The 23704-nt window shown below is 40.1% G+C and overlaps 1 protein-coding gene across 2 annotated transcripts in view; it reads right to left on the reverse strand.

Annotated features, from left to right (window-relative positions):
• Positions 1 to 8405: 8405 nt before the first annotated feature.
• poll (polymerase (DNA directed), lambda) overlaps positions 8406 to 23704 on the reverse strand; it is a 43149-nt gene continuing 27850 nt past the window's right edge. For both annotated transcript variants that reach the window (XM_056770828.1, XM_056770817.1), the window contains exon 9: positions 8406 to 10046. In XM_056770828.1, the coding sequence (XP_056626806.1) occupies positions 9685 to 10046 (362 nt within the window). In that variant the 3' untranslated portion in view covers positions 8406 to 9684. The remainder of the gene's footprint in view (positions 10047 to 23704) is intronic.

Genomic DNA, 23704 nt, shown 5'->3' on the forward strand with positions numbered 1-23704 from the left:
GCTTGATCTAAGTTATGCAGCCTAAACCCTCAAAGGATTTATATTATGGAAGTGTAGTCTATGCAAAATTAAAAAGATGCGTCTTTAGTCTAGATTTAAACTGACAGAGTGTGTCTGCCTCCGGAAAAGTAGAGGGAAGACTATTCCAAAGTTTAGGCACTAGATAGGAGAAGGATCTACCACCTACACTTGATTTTGAAATTCTACGTATTACCAACTGACAGGATGCCTGAGAGCATAATGCACGTGAAGGTCTGTAATACAATAGAAGTTCACTCAAATACTGCGGAGCTAAACCATGTAGGGGTTTATAGGTAATAAGCAAGATCTTAAAGTTAATGTGATGCTTTATAGGTAACTAGTGCAAGGTTGACAGAACCGGGCTAATATGCTCATACTTTTTTGTACGTGTAAGAACTCGAGCTGCTGCATTTTGGAAAGGTTGGAGTTTTTGTAATGAGCCTGCGGGGCAACCACCTAACAGTGGATTACAGTTAACTAGTCTTGATGTCATGAATGCATGAATAACTTCTCTGCATCTGACAGTGACAGCATATAACGTAGTTTAGATATATTCTTAAAATGGAAAGAATATTCTTGGTTGTTACATATGACGGTTTTCGGTCCAATAAGTAACACTTCTGTTTTGTCCTAGTTCAGTAATAAAAAAAGTTGTTACTCATCCAGTTTTTTATATCGACTATGCATTTCATAATTTCGATGGAACTGCTTTGTTTCATGAGGCTTCGAGGAAATATAAAGTTGAGTATCATCAGCATAACAGTGAAAGATAACTCCATTTCGCTTTATTATATCTTCTAGAGGTAGGATGTATAATGCGAAGAGCAGAGGCCCTAAGACTGAGCCCTGTGGTACAACGTACTGGACTTGCAATTTGCGTAACACCTCATTGTTTATTGCTACAAATTAAAAATGGTCGGATAAATAAGACTTAAATCATTTCAATGCTATTCCGTTAATGCCAACATAATTTTCGAGTCTATGTAGGAGAGTGCTGTGATCAATGGTGTCGAATGCAGCACTAAGGTCTAGCAGATCCAATAACTAATTTTTTTGACAAGAGTTCAAGTTCAAGTTCAAGTTTATTTATATAGCGCTTTTCACAATGTGTATTGTTTCAAAGCAGCTTTACAGGGGCAAACAAGAAAAACAGAAAAGTTAAAACACAGCACAGTGCATGGTATTTATACAACGAGTAAGTTCATTCTAATAAATAACATCTAATTTCTAAATAAATAAATGAATGAATGCAGTCTCCCGGTGAGCAGGCCAACACTGCCCTGCTGTGGCGAGGAACCCAAACTCCAATGATTGATTAATGGAGAAAAAAACCTCGGGAGAAACCAGGCTCAACCGGGAGGGCCAGATCCCCTCTGACGTGTCATAGCTGCACTCAGACTGGTGACATGTGATTTTAGTTTAGCATTTAATACCAAATATTGTAACTTCAGCATTAATAAGACAAATAGTCCGTCTTTGCTCTTGGTTGGGGATGTAGTGGTCTGAGCTGGGATGGTCCGATGGTCATATTTCTCTTGGCAGCTGGTGGAATTGCCTTAGATGGAGCTGGGATGGTCAGTCAGTCTGCAGCTGTATCTGGTGTAATCTCAAATTGGGGATGGGCATCTGTCGGTCGTCTGGACATGGTGGAACTTCTTCCTACCTCGGGATGGGCATCTGTCGGTCGTCTGGACATGGTGGAACTTCTTCCTACCTCGGGATGGGCATCCCGAGGCAGAGGCGGAAAGAGAATAAAGAGAATAATTAGCGTAGCTGCTGTTCATTAACTATGCATTAAGTGAAAGCTTGGCTGAAAAGATGTGTCTTTAATCTAGATTTAAATTGGGAGAGTGTGTCTGACCCTCGAATAGTATCAGGAAGGCTATTCCAGAGTTTAGGTGCTACGTATGAGAAAGCTCGTCCACCTTTGGTGGATTTTGTTATTCTAGGTATTGTCAAAAGTCCTAAGTTTTGAGATCTCAGCGAGCGTGATGGGTTGTAACGTGATAAAAGCTCGGTTAAGTAAGTAGGTGCTAAACCGTTCAGGGCTTTGTAAGTAATTAAAATAATTTTAAAATCAATGCGATACTTAATGGGTAGCCAGTGAAGCGATGATAAAACTGGGGTTATGTGATCGTATTTTCTTGACCTAGTAAGAACTCTGGCAGCTGCATTCTGAACTAACTGTAGTTTGTTTATCGATGATACAGGACAACCACTAAGTAGAGCATTACAATAGTCAAGCCGTGAGGTCACAAATGCATGAATAAGCTTTTCTGCGTCTGCAACACATAAACTATTTCGTAATTTGGCAACATTTCTAAGGTGGAAGAAGGCTGTTTTTGTGATATTTGAGATGTGATTTTTAAATGACAGGTTGCCGTCTAATATAACGCCTAGGTCTTTAACTGTATTTGTTGGAGTAACAGTGCAGCTTTCAATTTGCAGGCTGTAATCGGAGATATTCGGTTTACTTAATTTTGGTGCTATAAGTAATATTTCTGTTTTGCTAGAGTTTAAAAGGAGGAAATTACTAGTCATCCAATGTTTTATGTCCTCGATGCACTCTGCCAGTTTGGATAGCTTAAAGGAATCATCTGGTCTTGATGAGATATATAGCTGAGTATCATCTGCATAACAGTGGAAGCTAATTCCATGTTTTCTAATAATGTTGCAGAGGGGCAGCATGTATATGGAGAAAAGCAAGGGTCCTAAAACCGATCCCTGTGGTAATCCATAATTGACTTGCGTAAGATTTGACGATTTCCCATTTAAATGGACGTATTGATATCGGTCTGTTAAGTAAGATCTGAACCATTGCAGTGCCTGTCCCTGAATACCGATATAATGGTGTAAACGATCTAGTAGTATTTTATGGTCTACAGTATCGAAAGCAGCACTAAGGTCAAGCAGGACTAAGAGTGAGATGTTTCCTTTATCTGAAGCAATAAGAAGGTCATTTGTAATTCTAACGAGCGCAGTTTCAGTGCTGTGATGCGGTCTAAAGCCAGACTGAAACTTTTCGTGCATGTCATTATTTTGTAGGAAGGTACACAGTTGAGTTGACACTACTTTTTCTAGTATTTTAGACAAGTACGGGAGATTTGAAATCGGTCTATAGCTTCCAAGTTCATTTGGGTCTAAATTTGGTTTTTTGATAAGAGGCTTAATTACAGCCAGTTTAAAGGGTCCTGGGACATGTCCTAGATTAATAGACGAGTTGATTATGTTACAAATGGGCTCAATTACAGCAGGTAGTAACTCTTTTAATAAAGTAGTCGGAATGGGGTCTAATAAGCATGTCGTCGGTTTGGATGTTGCAATAATTTTAATTAAATCTTCCTGATTTATAGGAGAAAAACACTCTAGCTTTTCTTTTTGGGTGACGGTTGAAACTAATTCTTCCGACAAACTTGGAGGTTTGGTTTTAGCTATGTTGTCTCGTATTATTTCGATTTTCTCTGTAAAAAATTTCATGAATTCATTGCTACCAAGGTGCGGCGGAATACCCAGGTCAGGTGGAGTCTGTTTGTTTGTTAATTTAGCAATTGTACTAAATAAAAACCTTGGATTGTTTTTGTTATTTTCTATGAGGTTACGGAAGTGCTCGGCTTTTGCTGCTTTTAGTGCCTTTTTGTAACAGCTTGCACTCTCTTTCCATGCAATTTTAAAGACCACTAATTGGGTTTGTTTCCATTTTCGCTCCAGTTTACGCGTTTCTCTTTTTAGGGCGCGAGTGGTGTTATCATACCATGGTGCTATGTTCTTTTCCTTTATCCTTTTTGACTTCATAGGTGCGACCGCTTCTAATGTATTAGAGAAAATAGTGCCCATGTTGCTGGTCATGTCATCGAGCAATTTTATATTCGTTGGAAAGGTTATTAGAGAAGTCAGATCTGGCAAGTTCTTTACGAAACTATCTTTAGTAGTTGAGGTGATTGTTCTACCTTGTCGATAACGAGATATACAACTGATTTCTGCAGTGCGCAGTGTACATATTATAAGATGGTGATCGGAAACATCGTCGCTTTGAGGTATAATATCGATATTGGTTAGATCGGCTCTGTGAGATATAATCAAGTCTAGGGTATGATTAAGGCGATGAGTAGGTCTATTGATGTATTGTGTTACACCACAAGAGTCTAGTAGTTCTTTAAACGCCACAGCTAATGGATCGTTAGCACTGTCTACGTGGATATTAAAATCTCCAACAATCAGTACTTTATCGACGTTAACCAATAGATCCGATAAGAAGTCTGCGAACTCTATCAGAAAATTAGTGTAAGGCCCAGGGGGTCTATACACAGTAACCAATGTAAGAGAGACCAATGATTTTTTACTTTTGTTTGGAACTGTTATGTTCAACGCAAGCATTTCAAATGATTTAAAGGGGCCTTATAACAGACACCTTATATGCTTTGGGCACATGTCTTAATGTCAGAGATGAATTTACAATACTCAGAAGAGGATCTTTAATTTCTGGGAGAATCTCTTTCAGTAGTTTTGTAGGTATAGGGTCTAGCATGCATGTTGTTGATTTAAATGATCTAAGGATTTTAGACAGATCATCGTGATCTACGGTAGAAAATAATTGTAATTTCTCCTTAGGGGCACTGTAGTTAGTTTGTTCAGTGGGTTTCACTTTTGGTTGCATTGTTATAATTTTTCCTCTAATATCTTGGATTTAACTTGTGAAGTAGTTCATAAATTCATCACTGGTATGCTGATATCCAGAATCTGATGTCGCTGACAATTTATTTTTTGTCAATTTAGCAACTCTGTTAATAAAAACCGATGGTTGTGGTTGTTTTCTTCAATTAGTGATGAAAAGTAGGCGGATCTAGACGTTTTTATGGCTTGCCTATATTTTCGAGTACTACCCTCCATGCTGTACGAAATATCTCTAATTCAGTTTATTTTAAAATGCGTCATTTTTCGGGCCGCTTTCTTTAGAGCTTAAGTGTGTTCATTATACCACGGTGTTGGGCTGCCATTTTGAATCTTCTTTGAACGCAGAGGTAGAACTGTGTCTAGTGTTTCCGAGAAGGTGGAGTTAAAATGTTCAATGGCAGTGTCAAGATCTTCAACGTTATTTTTCATGCAAGAGATTTGAGACAATTCAGGCAGATTATCAAGAAACGCATCTTTGGTAGTTTAAGTAATTGTTGTACCATATTTTTAACAAGGAGTTAAATTTGCAGAAATGGCCTGTGAAGCAAACATAATATCAGATAATAATTCGAAATATCTTCACTCTGCTGAAGGATTTTAACGTCGTCCACATTTATACCTTAAGACAGAATTAAATCTAGAGTATGATTACGAAGGTGAGTGGGTCCTGACACATGTTGACTAATGCCCAAGGAGTTGAAAGTGTATTTGAAAGCCATTCCAAAGTCATCTGTATCGTTATCTACATGGATGTTAAAGTCACAAACGACAAGGACTCTATCTGTGGCCAGTATTAGTTCTAATAAGAACCCACCAAATTCTTTAATAAAAATCTGTGTGGTGCCCTGTAGGCCTATATACAATAGATAAAACAGCACATTGGAAGTAGGTGTCGTGTCTTTATGTAATTTAGCCTGAGGGTGGCGCTCTGATGTTGATTAGCAGGCTCTACAATCACAGTGTAAAGAGGACAGATTATACATTGTGTTCAAATATGTGCTCAGTGAAAATTGTCTCAAAACAAGTAATTGTAACTACATTGTAGAGTTCGAGTTCAAATTTATTTTGGCATGACAAAGCCTGTCCTGATGAGTTTTCAACTTTTTCTAACATGATGAAAAAATGATGTGACCCCAGTCTGTAAAAACCGGGGTTAGTATGATGTTAGCATGATTAGCATGTTCGCTAGCATAATTAGCATGTTGCTAGTATGATACTCCAAGCCGTGAGTGTAACGAACCAACCCCTGTGTCTCTATGATGTTCTGATGCAGAGATATATGTATTGCTAAACGGTTGCTAGGCTAACCTGTTTGGTTGCTATGTGCGTGGCTTAGCATCTATCATTTGATGATACTCTAAGCTGTGAGTAACTGGAACCAACCCCTGTGTCTCTATGATGTTCTGATGCAGAGATATGGGTATTGTTAAATGGTTGCTAGGCCAACCTGTTTGGTTTCTATGGGCGTGACTTAGCATCTGCCATTTGATGATTCTCTAAGCTGTGAGTAACTGGAACCAACCCCTGTGTCTCTATGATGTTCTGATGCAGAGATATATGTATTGCTAAACGGTTACTAGGCTAACCTGTTTGGTTGCTATGGGCGTGGCTTAGCATCTGTCATTTGATTATACTCTATGCTATGAGTGAAACAAACAAACCTGCATGTCTCTACGATGTTCTCATACAGAGACATAGGCATTGCTAAATGGTTGCTAGTCTAACCTGTTTGGTTGCTATGGGCCTTTCTTAGCATCTGCCAGTTAATGATACTCTAAGCTGTGAGTGAAACTCCTGTATCTCTATGATGTTCTGATGCAGAGATATAGTAACCTCCGTAACCTCATAGAAACTAACAAAAAAATCCAAGGTTTTTATTTAGTAAAATAGCTAAATTAACAAACAAGCAGACTTCACCTGACATGCCGCACTTTGGTAGCAATGAATTCATGAATTTTTTTGCAGAGAAAAATCGAAAAATTACGAGACAACATAGCTAAAACCAAACCTCCAAGTGTGTATGAAGAATTAGTATCGACCATCACCCAAAAAGAAGAGCTACAGTGTTTTTCTCCTATAAATCAGGAAGATTTAATTAAACTTATTGCAACATCCAAACCGACAACATGCTTATTAGACCCCATTCCGATTACTTTATTAAAAGAGTTATTACCTGTTGCAATTGAGCCCCTTAATAACATTGTTAACTCGTCAATTAATCTAGGACATGTCCCAGGACCCTTTAAACTGGCTGTAATTAAGCCTCTTATCAAAAAAACTAACTTAGACCCCAATGTACTTGGAAGCTATAGACTGATTTCAAATCTCCCGTACATGTCTAAAATACTAGAAAAAGTAGTGTCCACTCAGTTGTGTACTTTCCTACAAAATAATGACATACACGAAAAGTTTCAGTCTGGCCTTAGACCGCATCATAGCACTGAAACTGCGCTCGTTAGAATTACAAATGACCTTCTTATTGCCTCAGATAAAGGTAACATCTCACTCTTAGTCCTGCTTGACCTTAGTGCTGCTTTCGATACGGTAGACCATAAAATACTATTAGATTGTTTACAGAATTATACCGGTATTCAGGGACAGGCAGTACAATGGTTCAGATCTTACTTAACGGACAGATATCAATATGTAAATTATGTAAAGTAAATTATGGATTACCTCAGGGATCGATTTTAGGACCCTTGCTGTTCTCCATATACATACTGCCCCTTGGCAACATTATTAGAAAACGTGGAAATAGCTTCCATTTTTTTGCAGATCGGATTACTTCTGCAGTAATGCGGTCGCTGTACCGGTCTGTCGTGGTAAAGAAGGAGCTGAGCCGCATGGCGAAGCTCTCAATTTACCGGTCAATCTACGTTCCTACTCTCACCTATGGTCACAAGCCTATGGGTTATGACCAAAAGGACAAGATCCCGGATACAGGCAGCGGAAATGAGCTTTCTCCGCAGGGTGGCTGGGCGATCCCTTAGAGATAGGGTGATAAGCTCAGTCACTCGGGAGGAGCTCAGTGTAGAGCCGCTGCTCCTCCACATCGAGAGGGGTGGCTTGGGTATCTTTTCCGGATGCCCCCTGGATGTCTTCCCGGGAAGGTGTTCCGGGCATGTCCCTGGCCTGAGAACGCCTCAGTGTCCCCCCGGAAGAGCTGGAGGAAGTGTCTAGGGAGAGGGAAGTCTGGGCATCCGTGCTTAGACTGCTGCCCCCGCGATCCGGCCCAGGATAAGCGGAAGAAAATGGATAGATGGATAACATGTCTTATCGTGCGGCAAATAGTGGCTTTATTGAGGTTTTCAGCATCTCCAACAGAATAAAGGAACATGCCACTTGCTAAAAAAATAGTAGCGTTACGCAGACCATCTGTGAGACAGTGAGAGCGTGCTAAGTGCTGTTCTGTGTTGTATATTTGGAACCAGCACCCTACACAAATATCGGATGTTATCACCTGAAAATCTCTACCTCTAATCAGATATTCGTCTACAAAGGCCAACAGGTCTGACCTGTCCCAGAACACTTTTTCATGCTGAATGCTGACACTTCTTCGTCTACCACATCATCCAACAAAGATGCATCATATTTACAGAACACCATGGATTGACTAAACCCCATTGATTTGTAGTAGGATTGACTGTGGTTCTGATTTGGCAAAAGTTGATTTTGCCGTTCAAAAAAATCTCTCAGACAAAGAAGGTCCAGGTGCAAAGAGTTTACTTTATTTGTTCGAATAACACAAAGCGGGATCTTCCCCAGAGCATCTGAAATTCCAGTGGCTTCCAGCCTACTGTTAAATAGCAAAACTTCTGAGAGGAGTACTCCTCAAAAAACAATCCGGCAAATTCACGTTATTTCTTATTTTCGTCATCCAATGCTTTTGATCTGCCACGTTTATTTCGTAGGCAATGAGGTACGTATCTAACAGTGGTTCGCTCGTTATCGTCTTATTTTCAAAACAAATTTAAATTCAGTGGGCAAAATTTAAATACATATGAAGTCTGATAAAAGTGCTGGATCATGCCCAATAAACAGTGGAAAAGTACCCAAGGTTACGAGAGAACAACATGTCACAAACTTTCAGGCCTCAGAAACATAACGAGTTTTTACATTGTTACAAGTGCTCCATTTACGTGAATAATCATTGAACAGATATACCGATAATAACATCAAATCATCATCACAAACTAATTTGTATGCAATTATTTTTAGTTAAATGTGTTCTCAGATGTTTCCACTGATACTACTACTACTACTGTTCCTATGAATACTTCTGAATACTTTTTAGGTATAAATGAATGATAGAAAGAAATATTGTCAACCTGTTTGTTGATTGTAGTCATAGTAACAGGCGGAACATGCCTAAATTTGGTCCTCAGGTATGATTGGGGCAGGAACAAGTCTTCTTGATACTGTTTAGTTAGTTCTTGTCCGCCACAATTACATAATGGTCATCATGACCTGCTTCCCCTTGCAAAACTCAATGTAGATTGTTGTCATAGTAATGAGGTGGAACATGCCCAAATTAGGGCCACAGAGTCAGGGCTGAATTCATCCAGGAATCGCTTATATGTTTTGACCACTAAGTGGCGCTGTCATCAAATTTTTATGAGGCAGATAAGATGTGTCAGTGAGGATACATACCATGGTTTGTGTAAATACACAAGTGTTATGAAAATATAGCCACATGACCCTTAGGTAACACAGCTTGAGAAAGACAAATCTAGCAATGTAAATCAAATTACATCATGATTAATTTTTCATACTTTATAAGCATTTTCATGAATTTAGTTTTGTCCCTTGACCATTAGGGGGCGCTAACCAATAACTTTACAGGTCCTCTCAGAAAATAGTAATGATGAACCATACCAAGTTTTGCAGAGATAAGCTATTGAGTTCATATAATGGTACATTTTACGACAAAATTCGTTAGGGGCTTGACCCCTAAATATGCAGTCAATTTCATATAATAAGAATCCAGCACTGTCACCAGTCTCTCTCACATGGTTCTCTGTAAGGTATTCCGAGGTGTTTGAAAACATCCTTCTCTGTTGGTGTGTGTAACGGTCTCCCCACCACCAGCTTCACGCCATGCTGCCGCACAACATCACAGTTCAGCGAGTGTTCTGAGAGGCTCATGTGTTTGGTCTTAGCAAAAGCTCTCATTGATCGATTGAAGTGGGCAGAACCAGTGAAGTACAGAAGAGCACATGCAAATTCAGCATAGGGTACCACAATGATGTCTAAGCGTCTGTGGTGCTGTGAAGGGCCAGGAAGCAGACAGATACCCATGTACTTCTTTTGCTCACCATTCTCCTCATGGCTAACAAGGTCATCGATCAGGAAACCTGCGCAGGAAACACAAACAATATGTATAATATTTAAGAATGGCTTTGTAAGATTCCTATTTTAAAACTTCTAGAGCAGAGACTGCAGAAACAATAGCAGAATTAAAAAGTCTGAATTATTTTAGGGGATCAACAAGTCCTTTGACATGTTTTGGAAACACATCATCACTGTTTAGCTAAAAAAGTTCAACTATCAAAGCATTAAATGCTGTTTATTAACAGTCATAAGGTGCCAAATGAAAAAAAAATCTATTGCAGTATATTTAACTATAGTAAAATGTAGTAAAATTCCTAGATGCTACAGTGTTTTTGAACCGTACCATAGTAAATATTAAGGTATAATACAGTATTTTCTAGTTCCATAATACAGTGTTCATCAATTCAATATTGTGGTGTATGGAGTGTTCGGGAAACTCTGGAATTGTTAATAATGACCATCATAGAGAGTGTAAGTCTGTTTAGTGTTTTGTTTGGCCATCCATGGCCAATGTAAAAAACACGAGATAAGCTCTTCAGTTGACTTTAGTTCAGTAAAGAATAGTAACAGTCCATTGGATGTCTTCTCATTTATTTATGTTAAGCTATACAAGCACAACAACTATAGTTAGAACTACTGAAAACATTTATAAAATCTATATATAACTATAAAATATAACAGTACCCTACAATTTACTACTTAAGCTACACAAATAGTTATAGCACCAGATCTCAATCATATTTAGACTTAAAAGTTCCTAAAGTGTCCTCAGAATTTGGTAAATGTGCCTTTTCATTCTATGCCCCTTGGTCATGGAATGATTTGTAAAGTGCTTTTAAATTTGAGTCCTTTTCATCGATATGCATTTTTAAATGTATTTTGTATTCTGTTTTAAAAGTGTTGTTTTTGATTTACTTGTTATTCGTTTCCAGTACTGAGTATTACAGCGGGGAAAATAAGTATTTGACACATCAGCATTTTTATCAGTAAGGGTATTTCTAAGTGGGCTATTGACACAAAATTTCCACCAGATGTAGCCATCAAGCCAAATATTGAATTCATACAAAGAAATCAGAACATTTAAGTATACAAGTTCAGTCATAATAAATAAAGTGAAATGACACAGGGAATAAGTATTGAACACACTCTATTTAATACTTTGTGGAAAAGCCTTTGTTGGTGATTACAGCTTCTTGTATGGAGAGACCAGTCGTCTGCATTGCTCAGGAGTGATTCTGGCGCATTCTTCCACACAAATGGTCTTTAAATCTTGAAGGTTCCTTGGGCCTCTTTTATGAACTTTGATCTTCAGTTCTCTTCAGTTCTGATTGACTGGGCCATTCAAGCAGCTTGATTTTCTTTCTTTGAAATCACTTCATTGTGTCCTTGGCCTCATTGTCTTGCTGAAATGTCCACCCTCTTTCCATTTTCAGTTTTCTGGTAGATGGCAGCAGATTTTTTTTGTGATCAACATTTTTTATTGGTTCAAAATACAACGAAAAACACTCACAAAACCAACAACAATAACAAAAAAACAACAACATTATAAATCAATAAATAAAATAAATAAGAAAACATCCAGTCGTGGGCACAAAAAGTGGGCAACATACCTGCTACCTGCTTTGTGATGAAAGAAGAAAGAAAAAAAATGTGACTAATTTATTCACATATTCTAGTATATCGGACCAAAAATTGTGCCACGTATCAATAGTAACAGGTTTAGCATTATTAAGACTTGCTGTTGTATATTCAAAGGACACTATATTTATAAGATTACGAATCCAATATGTTTTTTACACATAGTTGGTGTGAACCAATTCTGCATTATTGCTTTTTAAGCAGATGTGAAACCAGCAAACAGCATTTTATTTTTTTCCAGACCTACGTCAAGATCAGAATCATCACTAAGAAGACATAAACTTGGCTATGCATCATAGTCAAAATGTAATAGAGAGGATAAAGTAGAATTTACATAGGTCCAAATAGTAGAAACAATTGGGCATTCACAAAACATATTGGAGAAAGGTACCTGATAATGTACTATTGCAGATATGGCAAGTATATGTTGTTTGCAACTTCATTTTAAACCTCTTATAGGGGGTAATGTATGCTCTTTGGATAACTTTGAAGTGGATTAGACCGTGTGCCAGATTTTTAGACGTTAAACTGATTTTGACAACACCCTCTCCCAGTCAGGTGTTATACGGACATACCTGAACGACTACCGCCCTGTAGCACTCACACCCATTGTTATGAAAGACTCTCTACCATCCACACAGGACCCATACCAATTTGCCTACTGTAGCAATAGGAGCACAGATGATGCAGTGTCCATGGCGCTGCACTCCGTGCTCACTCATCTGGACAATAAGGACACTTATGCACGCATGCTGTTTGTAGACTTCAGCTCTGCATTCAACACCGTCATCCCTTCCAAGCTAATCATCAAACTTGGAAACCTAGGTATTAACAACTCAACCTGCAACTGGATTATGTATTTCTTGACGCACAGGCCTCAGCTTGTTAGGCTAGGCCACATCTGCTCCACCACCATCACCCTCAACACTGATGTACCATGGGGATGCCTACTGATACACCTTTCTCTAATCCCTTTTCACATTCGACTGCAGGCCTGTGAACGGATCTAACTCCAAGTTTGCAGACGATACAACAGTGATTGGTCTCATCAGCAACAACGATGAGACTGCTTACAGGGAGGAGGTCCGGCACCTGGCCACATGGTGCTCAAACAGCAACCTGCTCCTTAACACCTCCAAGACAAAGGAGATCATCGTGGACTTCAGGAAGGCGAAAGGAGGCACACACGACCCCATCCACATTAATGGGACGGCTGTTGAACGTGTTTCCAGTTTTAAGTTCCTGGGGACCCATATTTCGGAGGACCTATCCTGGACCACCAACACCTCATGCCTGGTCAAGAAGGCTCACCAGCGTCTCTTCTTTCTGAGGACACTGAAGAACAACCAACTGTCTTCAACTATACTGGTGAACTTCTATCGATGAACGATAGAGATCATCCTGACCAACTGTGTCACAGTCACGTACGGGAACTGTTCTGTTGCTGAGCGCAAGGCACTGCAGCGGGTGGTGAAAACAGCTCAGCGCATCACAGAAGAAACGCTGTCTGCGTCGAGCTCGCAGCATTCTCAAGGACTCCTCTCACCCCGCTCATAGACTGTTTACTCTCCTGCCTTCCGGTAGGCGCTTCAGGTGCCTCCGGACAAGAACCAGCAGACTAGGAAACAGCTTTTTCTCCCAGAGCTGTTTCATTATTGAACTCTGCCCCCCACTGATTCCACTACCCCTCAAAACTTTAAATTCAATGCTGCTATTACATTGTTTACATTGCACTACAGGGCTGCCATGCATGACTCTACTGTACACACCAGTACTTCATGTTATCTGCTCCACCGTATTGTTTACACACACATAGCATCATTTGCACTCTATACTGCTCACTTGCACACCAGGAATACTATACTGAATGCTCATTTGCACTAATGGACTACTTTCAAACTGCATTACCTCATCTACTGCACTGTAACTTCAATAACTGCACTAACTTATCCACTGCACTGTAACTCTATTAACTGCATCTACTCATCTATTGCACTATAACTTCAATAACGGCATTAACTCATCTACTGCACTGTAACTTCAATAACTGCCCTAACTTATCTACTGCACTGTAACTCTATTAACTGCATCTACTCATCTATTGCACTATAACTTCAATAATTGCATTAACTCATCTATTGCACTATAACTTCAATAATTGCATTAACTCATCTACTGCACTGTAACTTCAATAACTGCACTAACTTATCTACTGCACTGTAACTCTATTAACTGCATCTACTCATCTACTGCACTATAACTTCAATAACTGCATTAACTCATCTATTGCACTATAACTTCAATAACTGCATTAACTCATCTACTGCACTATAACTCTGTTAACTGCATCTACTCATATACTCCACCGTGCCTTTAATAACCGCATTGACTCCTCTATTGCACTGCAACTTTAAAAGCTAATGTCTATAATTAATGCACACTTAAGTCACTTGCACTATTTTATAGTCTAAATTGTTATCTGTTCATAACCACCTGTACATTAATATTCACAGTATAAAGCCTTCTGTATATATTGTTCATAGTACATACCGGCTGTCATATTTTCATAGTACATGCCCATTGTAAAGTATTTTCCTTATATTGTATTCTGTATTTATTCACACTGTATATCCTGCACTTGCTAATTGCACTTCTGGTTAGACCTAAACTACATTTCGTTACACTTTACTTGTATATGTGTAATGACAACAAAGTTGAATCTAATCTAATCTATTATTGAGACAGGATAATTTGCAATTCCAGATTTATTGAATAGAGAGAGGTTTAGTCTTGTAATCATTGAGCCTGCCATATATATATGAAACAGATGTCCGACCATGAGGGGGTGCAATCAAATCCCACATAGGGTGTGGAGAGACTGGAGAATCCCAAGGAACTCCATATGCCTTGAGAGCAGATCTAAGTTGAAAAAAGACAAAGTACGAAGATGCTGGTAGCAAGAATTTGGTTCTTAGCGCCTGAAGTGAACAGAGGCCCAAATTATCATACAGATCACCACACGTATTTATACCCAGTAAGATTGAACAAATGAACGATTACCACGTAGAAAATTAAAATTGTTCCATAATGGTGTATTCCTCAAAATTTGAACGGCCCTCCCATCAAACATTCCACTCTTTTCCAGATTATAATAGAATTTGCTATAATAGGACCAAATCTTTGGTTAATAGCTTTCTTTCCATGTACCAGTAAAAATAATATCTTGTAATCTATGTGGTTTGACAATGTCAGATTCAATCACTCTCCACGAGACTGTAGAGTCAGATTCAACCCAAGTATGGAGAGCCTTGATCTGGAATGACCAGTAGTATAGTTAAAAAATTGGTACAGCCAATCCCACAGAGTTTACAGAATGCTGCAGTGTGGCGAGTTTAATATCTCAATTTATATGGAATGGTTAACAACCTAGAATTAAAGTTTTTATCTCCTTAAAATAGTTAAGGGGCGGAGAGAGTGGTAGCATAAAAAACAGTGGCAGCAGATTTCTATCCAGAATGTCCCGGTACATTTCTCCATCCATCCTGCCTTCAATAATATGAAGTCTGCCAGTACCCCTTGCTGAAAAGCAGCCCCAAACCATGATGCTTCCACCCCCAAACTTAACTGTTGGTATGGTGTTCTTGGGGTGGTGGGCAGTGCCATTTCTTGACCAAATACGGTGTGTAGTTTGACTGCCAAAAAGTTCAATTTTGCTTTCATCTGACCATACTATAGTCTCCCAATAACCCACAGGCTTCTCTAAATGCTCTATCGCAAACTTTAACCAAGCCTCAACATGCTTTTTGTTCAGCAATGGAGTCTTGCGTGGTGAGCGTGCATGGATGCCATGGCGGTTCAGTGCATTGCTTATAGTTTTCTTTGAAACAACAGTACCTGCTGATGCAAGGTCTTCCTGAAGTTCTGCCCGAGTGGTTCTGCCCGAGTGGTTCTTGGCTCTTGGAGAACTCTCCTGATTATTCTTTGGACTACTCGGACAGGGATCTTACGTGGAGCACCTGATCGTGGCCGGTTTATGGTGAACTGATGCTCTTTCCATTTCCGGATAATGGCCCCCACAGTGCTCACAGGAACATTCAGCTTTCTGGAAATGCGCCTATAAATATTCCCATCAAAATGCTTTTCAACGATAAGATTACGAAGTTCTACAGAGAGTTCTTTGCTTTTACCCATCATGAAGTCTTTCCTGTGTCTCCTAGGTAATGAGAAGCCTTTATAGGCCATCAATTAGGACTAAAGCAGCTGATATCAATTAGTACTGATAGGGGGCAGGGTTTCTCTCTAAATACTGACAGATTTCAGGTGATCTCCTGGCTTTCTATGCCATTTTGCACCTTGTTACCTTCACGTGTTCAATACTTATTCCCTGTGTCCATTCCATTCCATTTTCTACTGCTTATCCGAACTACCTCGGGTCACGGGGAGCCTGCGCCTATCTCAGGAGTCATCGGGCATTAAGGCAGGATACACCCTGGATGGAGTGCCAACCCATCGCAGGGCACACACACTCATTCACTCACGCACTCACACCCTACGGACAATTTTTTCCAGAGATGCCAATCAACCTACCATGCATGTCTTTGGACCAGGGGAGGAAACCGGAGCACCCGGAGGAAACCCCCGAGGCACGGGGAGAACATGCAAACTCCACACACACAAGTCGGAAGCGGGAATTCCCTGTGTCATTTCACTTTATTTATCATGACTGAACTTGTATACTTAAATGTTCTGATTTCTTTGTATGAATTCAACATTTGGCTTGATGGCTACATCTGGTGGAAATTTTGTGTTAATAGCCCACTTACAAATCCCCTTACTGATAAAAATGCTGATGTGTCAAATACTTATTTTCCCCGCTGTTTATCTCTTTGTTTTGTGTGAAACTTTGCGTGCCGCTCTCTTGACCAGGTCTCCATGGAAGAAAAGACTGTGAAGTCTCAATGGTTTTTGTATCCTAGTTAAATTTACATTTACATTTAGTCATTTGGCAGACGCTTTTATCCAAAGCGACTTACAGTGCACTTATTAGAGGGACAATCCCCCTGGAGCAACATGGAGTAAAGTGTCTTGCTTAAGGACACACTGGTGGTGGATGCTGGGATCGAACCAGCAACCTTTGATTTACCAGTTCAGTAGTTTAACCCACTAGACCACCATCTCAAATAAAATAAAAATATTTAAACTTTATGTAAACCCGTACCAGGGTACTGAGTAAGATAGTAGAATCAAATGAGGTCAAACTATAAAATTAATATTGATACTTCAGCAAAAGTGGTATTTAAAAAAAAAAAGATGGAATTGCAACCATCTCACAGAGACATCAAGGTCGTCCACGGACGTTAACAGCTCGACAGGAGCGTCTTCTGAAGAGAAGGGTTGAAGAAAAACAGCATACAAGTTCTCTGCAGTTATCTAAAGAAGTAGAAAGCCAATACGGGGCGACTATTTTACGTGACACAATACGGTGTACCCTGCACAGGAATGGCATGCATGGGTGCCGTCCACGAAAGAGGCCTCTCCTAAAGCCCAGGCACAAAAAAGCCTGCCTAAATTTGGCAGGGACCGTGCTGACAAAGATGAAGACTGCTGGACTCTTGAGTGATGAGACAAAGATAAATGTTTTTGGAACTGGTGGCTTCAACACTGTATGGCGTCGCAAAGGTGAGGAATACAAAAGAAAACTTCATGGACCGTACAGTGAAACATGGTGGTGGCAGTGTCCTTCTGTGGGACTGCATGAGTGCTGCTAGTGTCGGGGAGCTGCATTTCATTGACGGCATCATGAATTAACAGATATGTGGCTCTAACCGTTTGCAAATTGTTTTGCACTATCTGCCTGGCCGGGGGGGCTGCTTTAGAATTCATACTTGTATTAAATGTGTCTCATGTACAGCTGCTTTGTAACAATGAAAATTGTAAAAAGCGCTATATAAATAAAGTTGAGTTGAGTTGAAAGAGAAGATGCTAACATCACTCTGTGCCCTTGGTCGTCGTACAATTTTCCAACATGAATATGATACTAAACGCACATCTACGGCCACTGTTGGATTTCTGAAGAAGAACAGGGTGAAAGTGATAGATATCCCTTTTCCACCGGGGCTGGTGCAGGAGCCCAAATGGAAACCGGGCCACGCTTTTCCACTCAAAAAATTCCTAGGCCGGTGTCAAGTTCCTGGTTTAGAACTGGCCCCGAAACCTTGCCCCAAATTGATAAAACTACGTGGTCAATAGGCGAGCTTTCTCTGGTTACTGCAGTTTGAAAGGCAATAGGGCAAGAAAGTGTTATTACGGTTTTATTAATATTAGTGTTACTAAATGTTTTTTTTAAGAATATTTAGGCGAGAATGTATGCGAATATTAGATGTGCCTTTCATTCTTGTTGTTTAACCTCGATGAAAGTTCTATCATGTCATGCTGTCTTATGTTGATATAAGTATCTGTTGTTCTCCATATCAAGGTTCCTAATGATGCCTTTGGACGATTGTTCTGTTATTGTAATATTGAATATGTAATCATATCTGATTGTTCAGGAGGAAAGACTAAACAGAAAGTCTGGTGATTTTCCACTGTTTTGGTGGTTTTATATGACACCTCCTTTTTCAAACATATAAATATTAGTCCGAAAACAATAAACATTGGACTCTGATTGAACAAGCACTTGTGTCTGTGTCAAACTTTGTCTCCAGGCCTGAAACTCTGTGTGTTCCGTCGACTAGACTCTTCAACCGTAGAATATTGTTAGACAAGGGGACATAAGAAGTTTACATTCTTACAGTTGGGGGCTCGTCTGAGGGGAGACTCTTCTCTCATTGAACCAAAGAGAACAAAAGACCTCTGGCGCACTGACGATCGGTCACAGACCTACATTAAAAGGGGTAAGTGTTTTTCTATACAGTTTTTTATGACTTACAGAAATCTGACGCTTACCCTGTAGGATTCTTGTGTGTTTAAATTCATGTTAGTGGGAGTTGATTCTCCCATTGTTGTACCAGTGAGGCTGGCGACAGTAATTAGTAAAATAATTATTAACGAATATGAATAGGTTTCAATTCATGTTAGTGGGATTCGACTTCCCATTGTTGTGACAGCGAGGCTGGCGACAGTAATTAATAAAATAATTATTAACGCACGAATATGAATGGTATATGCAGTCTTGATCACACTGTAATTTGGGATCGAAGTGTTAGCTTTGAGGTAAAGGCTTTGTTACTCACAAAAAAAAAAAAAAATCTGTTTAATGGTTATTCTAAAAGATAACATTCTTACAGTTAAAATTGAAAATATTATTGATATCACTGTTACTGCATGTATTGAAATATTGGTGTCAGAAAAGGACGGTGAATGTAATATCCACCTCTGATCACAATATTATACATGCAGCACTGTTGAAACTGTTGGTCGATTGAACACGAGGGTTTTTCTTTGTTTTGTCTGTACTGTACTGTCTTATCACCGCCGGGTTTGAAAGTGTAAGATGGAAAATTCTGTTTCGAGGCCACTGCAGGGTGAAACGCCAGTCGCCTGTATGTACAGAAATAATCAGGGATTTTATACAGATCCAGTATGTTAGCAATCTTGCAGGATGGTTGGAGGGAATAAAACCGAAAATGTTATATTCCCTATCCGAGGGAAGGGTCCTTTTCTGATGAGTGTATGTTATTGGCAAAGGGCATGAGACCCAATATGGGATTATCAATACATGTTTAAAGCTTATGCAGTATGAAAAGACATGAAATTGTTGCGTATGCAAATCAAAACTGCCCCTTGCCAAACACAGACTTCTCCCTCTGCACCATCACTGTCGATAAAACCAATAGAGATGAAACCGGAAAAATTAATTGATAATCCCTAATGTAACTACAAACCCTCAAAATTCAATGGTTTGGGTAAGAGCTGGAAACACGCTAAATGATAGACCGTTGAGAAAAGTTTGCCCTCCCCACAATATCAATTGAAAATGATAAAATCACAAACAGCAAACCCACATGCGTTGTTTGGGAAAGTTTTACAGATGTTGAAATATTTTTTTAGACAGATAAGAGTGTTTCTTGATAAATTTTTAGAGAGTCAACAGGTCTTATCTTTTGAAACAGGCAGCAAGAGACTCAGCTGCTCAATTTTTTGTACTTTTTAAGAAAGCATGGGTTGAGGATTCTAAATTGCCTATGAATAATGATATAAAGCCTCTATTTGTCAATACTCTGTTAAATAACATGAATCATAAAACAAGCGCAATTGATCAGAATAACTTGCATGATATGACTTTAGAGAATGCCATGTTTACAGGCTATCTAGGAAAAAGGAACATTGAACTAACAGCTGTAAACCCTAGCCAAAGGAAGAAGTCTGAGGTCATTTGCTTTCATTGCGAAGGAGGGGCCATTACAAACGAGAGTGCAGAGAGTTGCACAAGTGTCGCACACACACACCACAGAGCAGACATGAGAACACGGGTGCTTCATATCCTACTGAGTGGGATTCAAATCAAGCATAGGGATACTCACAGAGAGATGTCGGTTCTAATTTATGTGAGATAACCCTAACATTTTCGAGTAATGTGGAGGCCAATGGTCTTAAACCATTTTCCCACAAATCCACAATTATTACAGGTGCTCCACTTAATCTTTTAGGTCGTGATATGATGCATAAATTAGGCATGGACATTAAGTTTACTGATAACAAGGTTGTTTTTCCTTTCTGTCTAGTTTACAGGCATCCGTCGATCCTCTGCCTACGAGTGGACTGATAAGCGGCTCAAGGGTAACTCCCTCCGGTAGCAGCATATCTATAGGGGCGGACACCATGATTAACCTTTTGTTATGGTCTCAGTTCAGGGATGAAACTGGTTTCATTGACATGGGTCCTCATCGGGCTAAACTTAAAACAAACAAACCTGTCTACATTAAACAATACCCTTTGTCTAAAGATAAGGAACAAGGCATTCAACATGTGATTGAAAACTCTGTCAAGCAGGGTGTCCTCGAACAAACACACTCACCATATAACACACCAATTTATCCTGTTTTGAAAGCGGATGGGAAAACTTGGAGATTAACTCAAGATTTAAGGGCAGTTAATCAGTTAATTATACCACTCGCACCAATTGTGCCTGATGTTTTGACTGTTATGAATTCAGTGCCACATTCGCACAAGTATTTTACAGTAATTGATTTGTGTGCAGCCTTTTTCTCTGTGCCTGTACACCCAGATACTCAGCCTTTGTTAGCATTTACATTTAGAGGGCAGCAATATTCATGGAAACGCCTTGCTCAGGGCTATGTAGACTCACCCACTGTCTTTTCTGCAGCAGTGCACAGAACTTTGGCAAAAATGACTGATTTGCCTTCAACAGTGTGTGTGCTTCAGTTTGCAGATGACATACTCGTGTCGGGGGAGACGGAGGAGGACTGTGAAAAAGCATCTATAATTGTTTGCAATGTACTTGCCGAAACAGGTTTTAAAGCCTCGAAAGAGAAACTGCAATGGGTTCAATCCAAGGTAACCTATCTGGGACATGTGTTGATGCAGGGTCTCAGAGCAATATCCACAGATAGGGTCCAGCTGATCAGAAAGGTTGAGTCCCCATGAACAGTACAGGAGCTACAAAGCTTTCTGGGACTAATTAACTATTGTAGACAGTGGATACCTGACTGTGCGATTCACGATAGGCACCTGAGGGGTCTGATAGATCACAAAGCTCCGCCAAACACAGCACTGGAGTGGACTGCGGAAGCAGATGAACATTTCAATGCCTTGAAAGCAGCCATCACAACCGCACCAGCATTGGGCCTGCCGGACTACACCAAGCCTTTTCACTTGCATGTTAGGGAGACAGCGGGGGGGGGCCGCCTTAGGGGTCCTATTGCAACTTCATGGCTCAACATATAGGCCAGTTGCATATCTGTCTAAAAAGTTAGATAACATAGTCACAGGTATGCCAGCATGTCTTCGTGCTGTGGCTGCAGCTGCTCTGATTGTACAGATGGCTGAGAAAACTGTGCTGTCACACCCTTTAATATTATATGCATCCCATCAGGTAGGTGTAATTTTACACAACATGCAAACACAACACATGACAGCGCAACGACGCTCAGGTTACGAGGCTACTCTGCTGGCAACAAAAAATCTTAGCATTCAAACTACAGCAAACATTAATCCTGCTTTGCTGGGTATTTTCGGTATGGTAGACATGGCAGATTTTAATGTTGAACATGATTGCATCTTTGAACTGACCACCTCTTACTCTTCTAGGTTCGATCTGTTGGACACGCCCCTAGAGGGGGAAGAACACATTTATGTTGATGGGTCTTGTTCAAAGCCATCTGACGGTGTCTACCTCTGTGGCTATGCTGTGGTTTCCGAGACAGGAGAGGTAAAAGAAGCTTTTGCTCTAGATTACAATTCCGCTCAAGCTGCAGAGTTGATAGCATTAATACGGGCCTGTGAGCTGATGACAGGAAAGAGAGTAACAATTCACACCGATTCTCGGTATGCCTGGAGTGTTCTTCACCATTATGCCAGAATGTGGGAAGCGAGAAGTTTTAAAACTGCTGATGGAAAGCCAATTGCACATGCAAATCTGATAGGACAGGTAACTGAAGCAGTTCAGCTTCCGCTCGAAGTGGCCATAGTAAAGGTCAAGGGTCACGCTTCGGGGGAGGATGAACAGACTATAGGCAACAGAAGGGCTGATGAAGCCGCAAAGGCAGCAGCCCAAACTCAGATTAAATCACCATTTCATCCCAAAAATGAATCAAAGGTAGCAATGACGGTGCACATAACGAATGTATCTGGCATTGATATCAAATTGCTGCAAAGTCAAACAACACAGGGAGACTTGGAGCATTGGAGAAAAAATGTTTGCACTCCTGATAAGGAAGGGATTATAAGAGATGGACAGGGTAGAATAGCACTACCGAATTAGGGTTAATTATCCTAATAAGACATTACCATGGGTTATCTCACACCAGTTGTGCAAAAGTAGTTCAAGCAATTAATCAATTGTACTGTATAGCCGATGTTCATAGAACAGCAAAGCTTGTTTTAGATGCATGCTTAACAAGTGCTCAGGTAAATCCACACAAATCAGCTAAGCACGATGCATTGACACATCCGGAAGCTCCTTTTCAACATTTACAAATTGATTTTACGCACATGCGCCAATAGGTAACTTAAAATATCTTTTGGTAATTGTTGATCGATCTCAAAGTGGCCTGAAGCATTTCCATGCGCAAAGGAAGATGCTAAAACAGTGGAAAAAAATCTTAACGAAGGAGATTGTGCCAAGGTGGGGCGTACCGGCCAGATTGGAATCGGATAACGGGACGAGTTTCACGTCAAAGGTAACACAGCTCTTAGCAAAAACATTGTCTATTGATTGGCATTTTAATATTCCATATCATCCACAAAGTGCAGCAGTCGTGGAGAGATGTAATCGAACACTGAAAACACGACTAACAAAAGCTGTACTCGATACAGGAAGAAAGTGGCTTGATTTATTGCCCGCAGTCTTGGCAGAAATAAGAATGACCCCATCTTCCACGACAAAATTGTAACCGTTCTAAATACTAATGGGTAGACCTTTCCCGACCCCGTGGGTCGAAGGCCGGTCTGGTATTTCTTCTTTAGGTGATCTGAAGGTGATCAAGGAGGACTATGTGACTTCCCTAGTCGAAAAGTTAAATTCTATATGTGCTGATGTTTCTTTGTGCCTTGCTCTTCCCTCAGAGCAGCCTACTCATAACTTTGTTCCAGGACAAAAGGTCTTTGTGAGGAATCTGAAGCCAACAAAGGTTGGAGAACCAAAGTACCACGGACCAGCAACTGTGATTGCCGTAACACGGACAGGAGTTCTGACGGACTACCAGCCACAGTGGATAAACGCTTCCAGACTGAAGTTGTGTTCTTCAGGAGAGCAGGCAAGCTCCAATTTAACATAGAATCTCAACAGGGGATTCACCTTACTACACCTCAGGGTGGAGAAAGCACTGACTAAGCTGAGGAAAGAACTACCTTTTGCGAGGTG

This window comes from Triplophysa dalaica, chromosome 2, assembly GCF_015846415.1.
Source record: "Triplophysa dalaica isolate WHDGS20190420 chromosome 2, ASM1584641v1, whole genome shotgun sequence".
Lineage (NCBI taxonomy): Eukaryota > Metazoa > Chordata > Actinopteri > Cypriniformes > Nemacheilidae > Triplophysa > Triplophysa dalaica.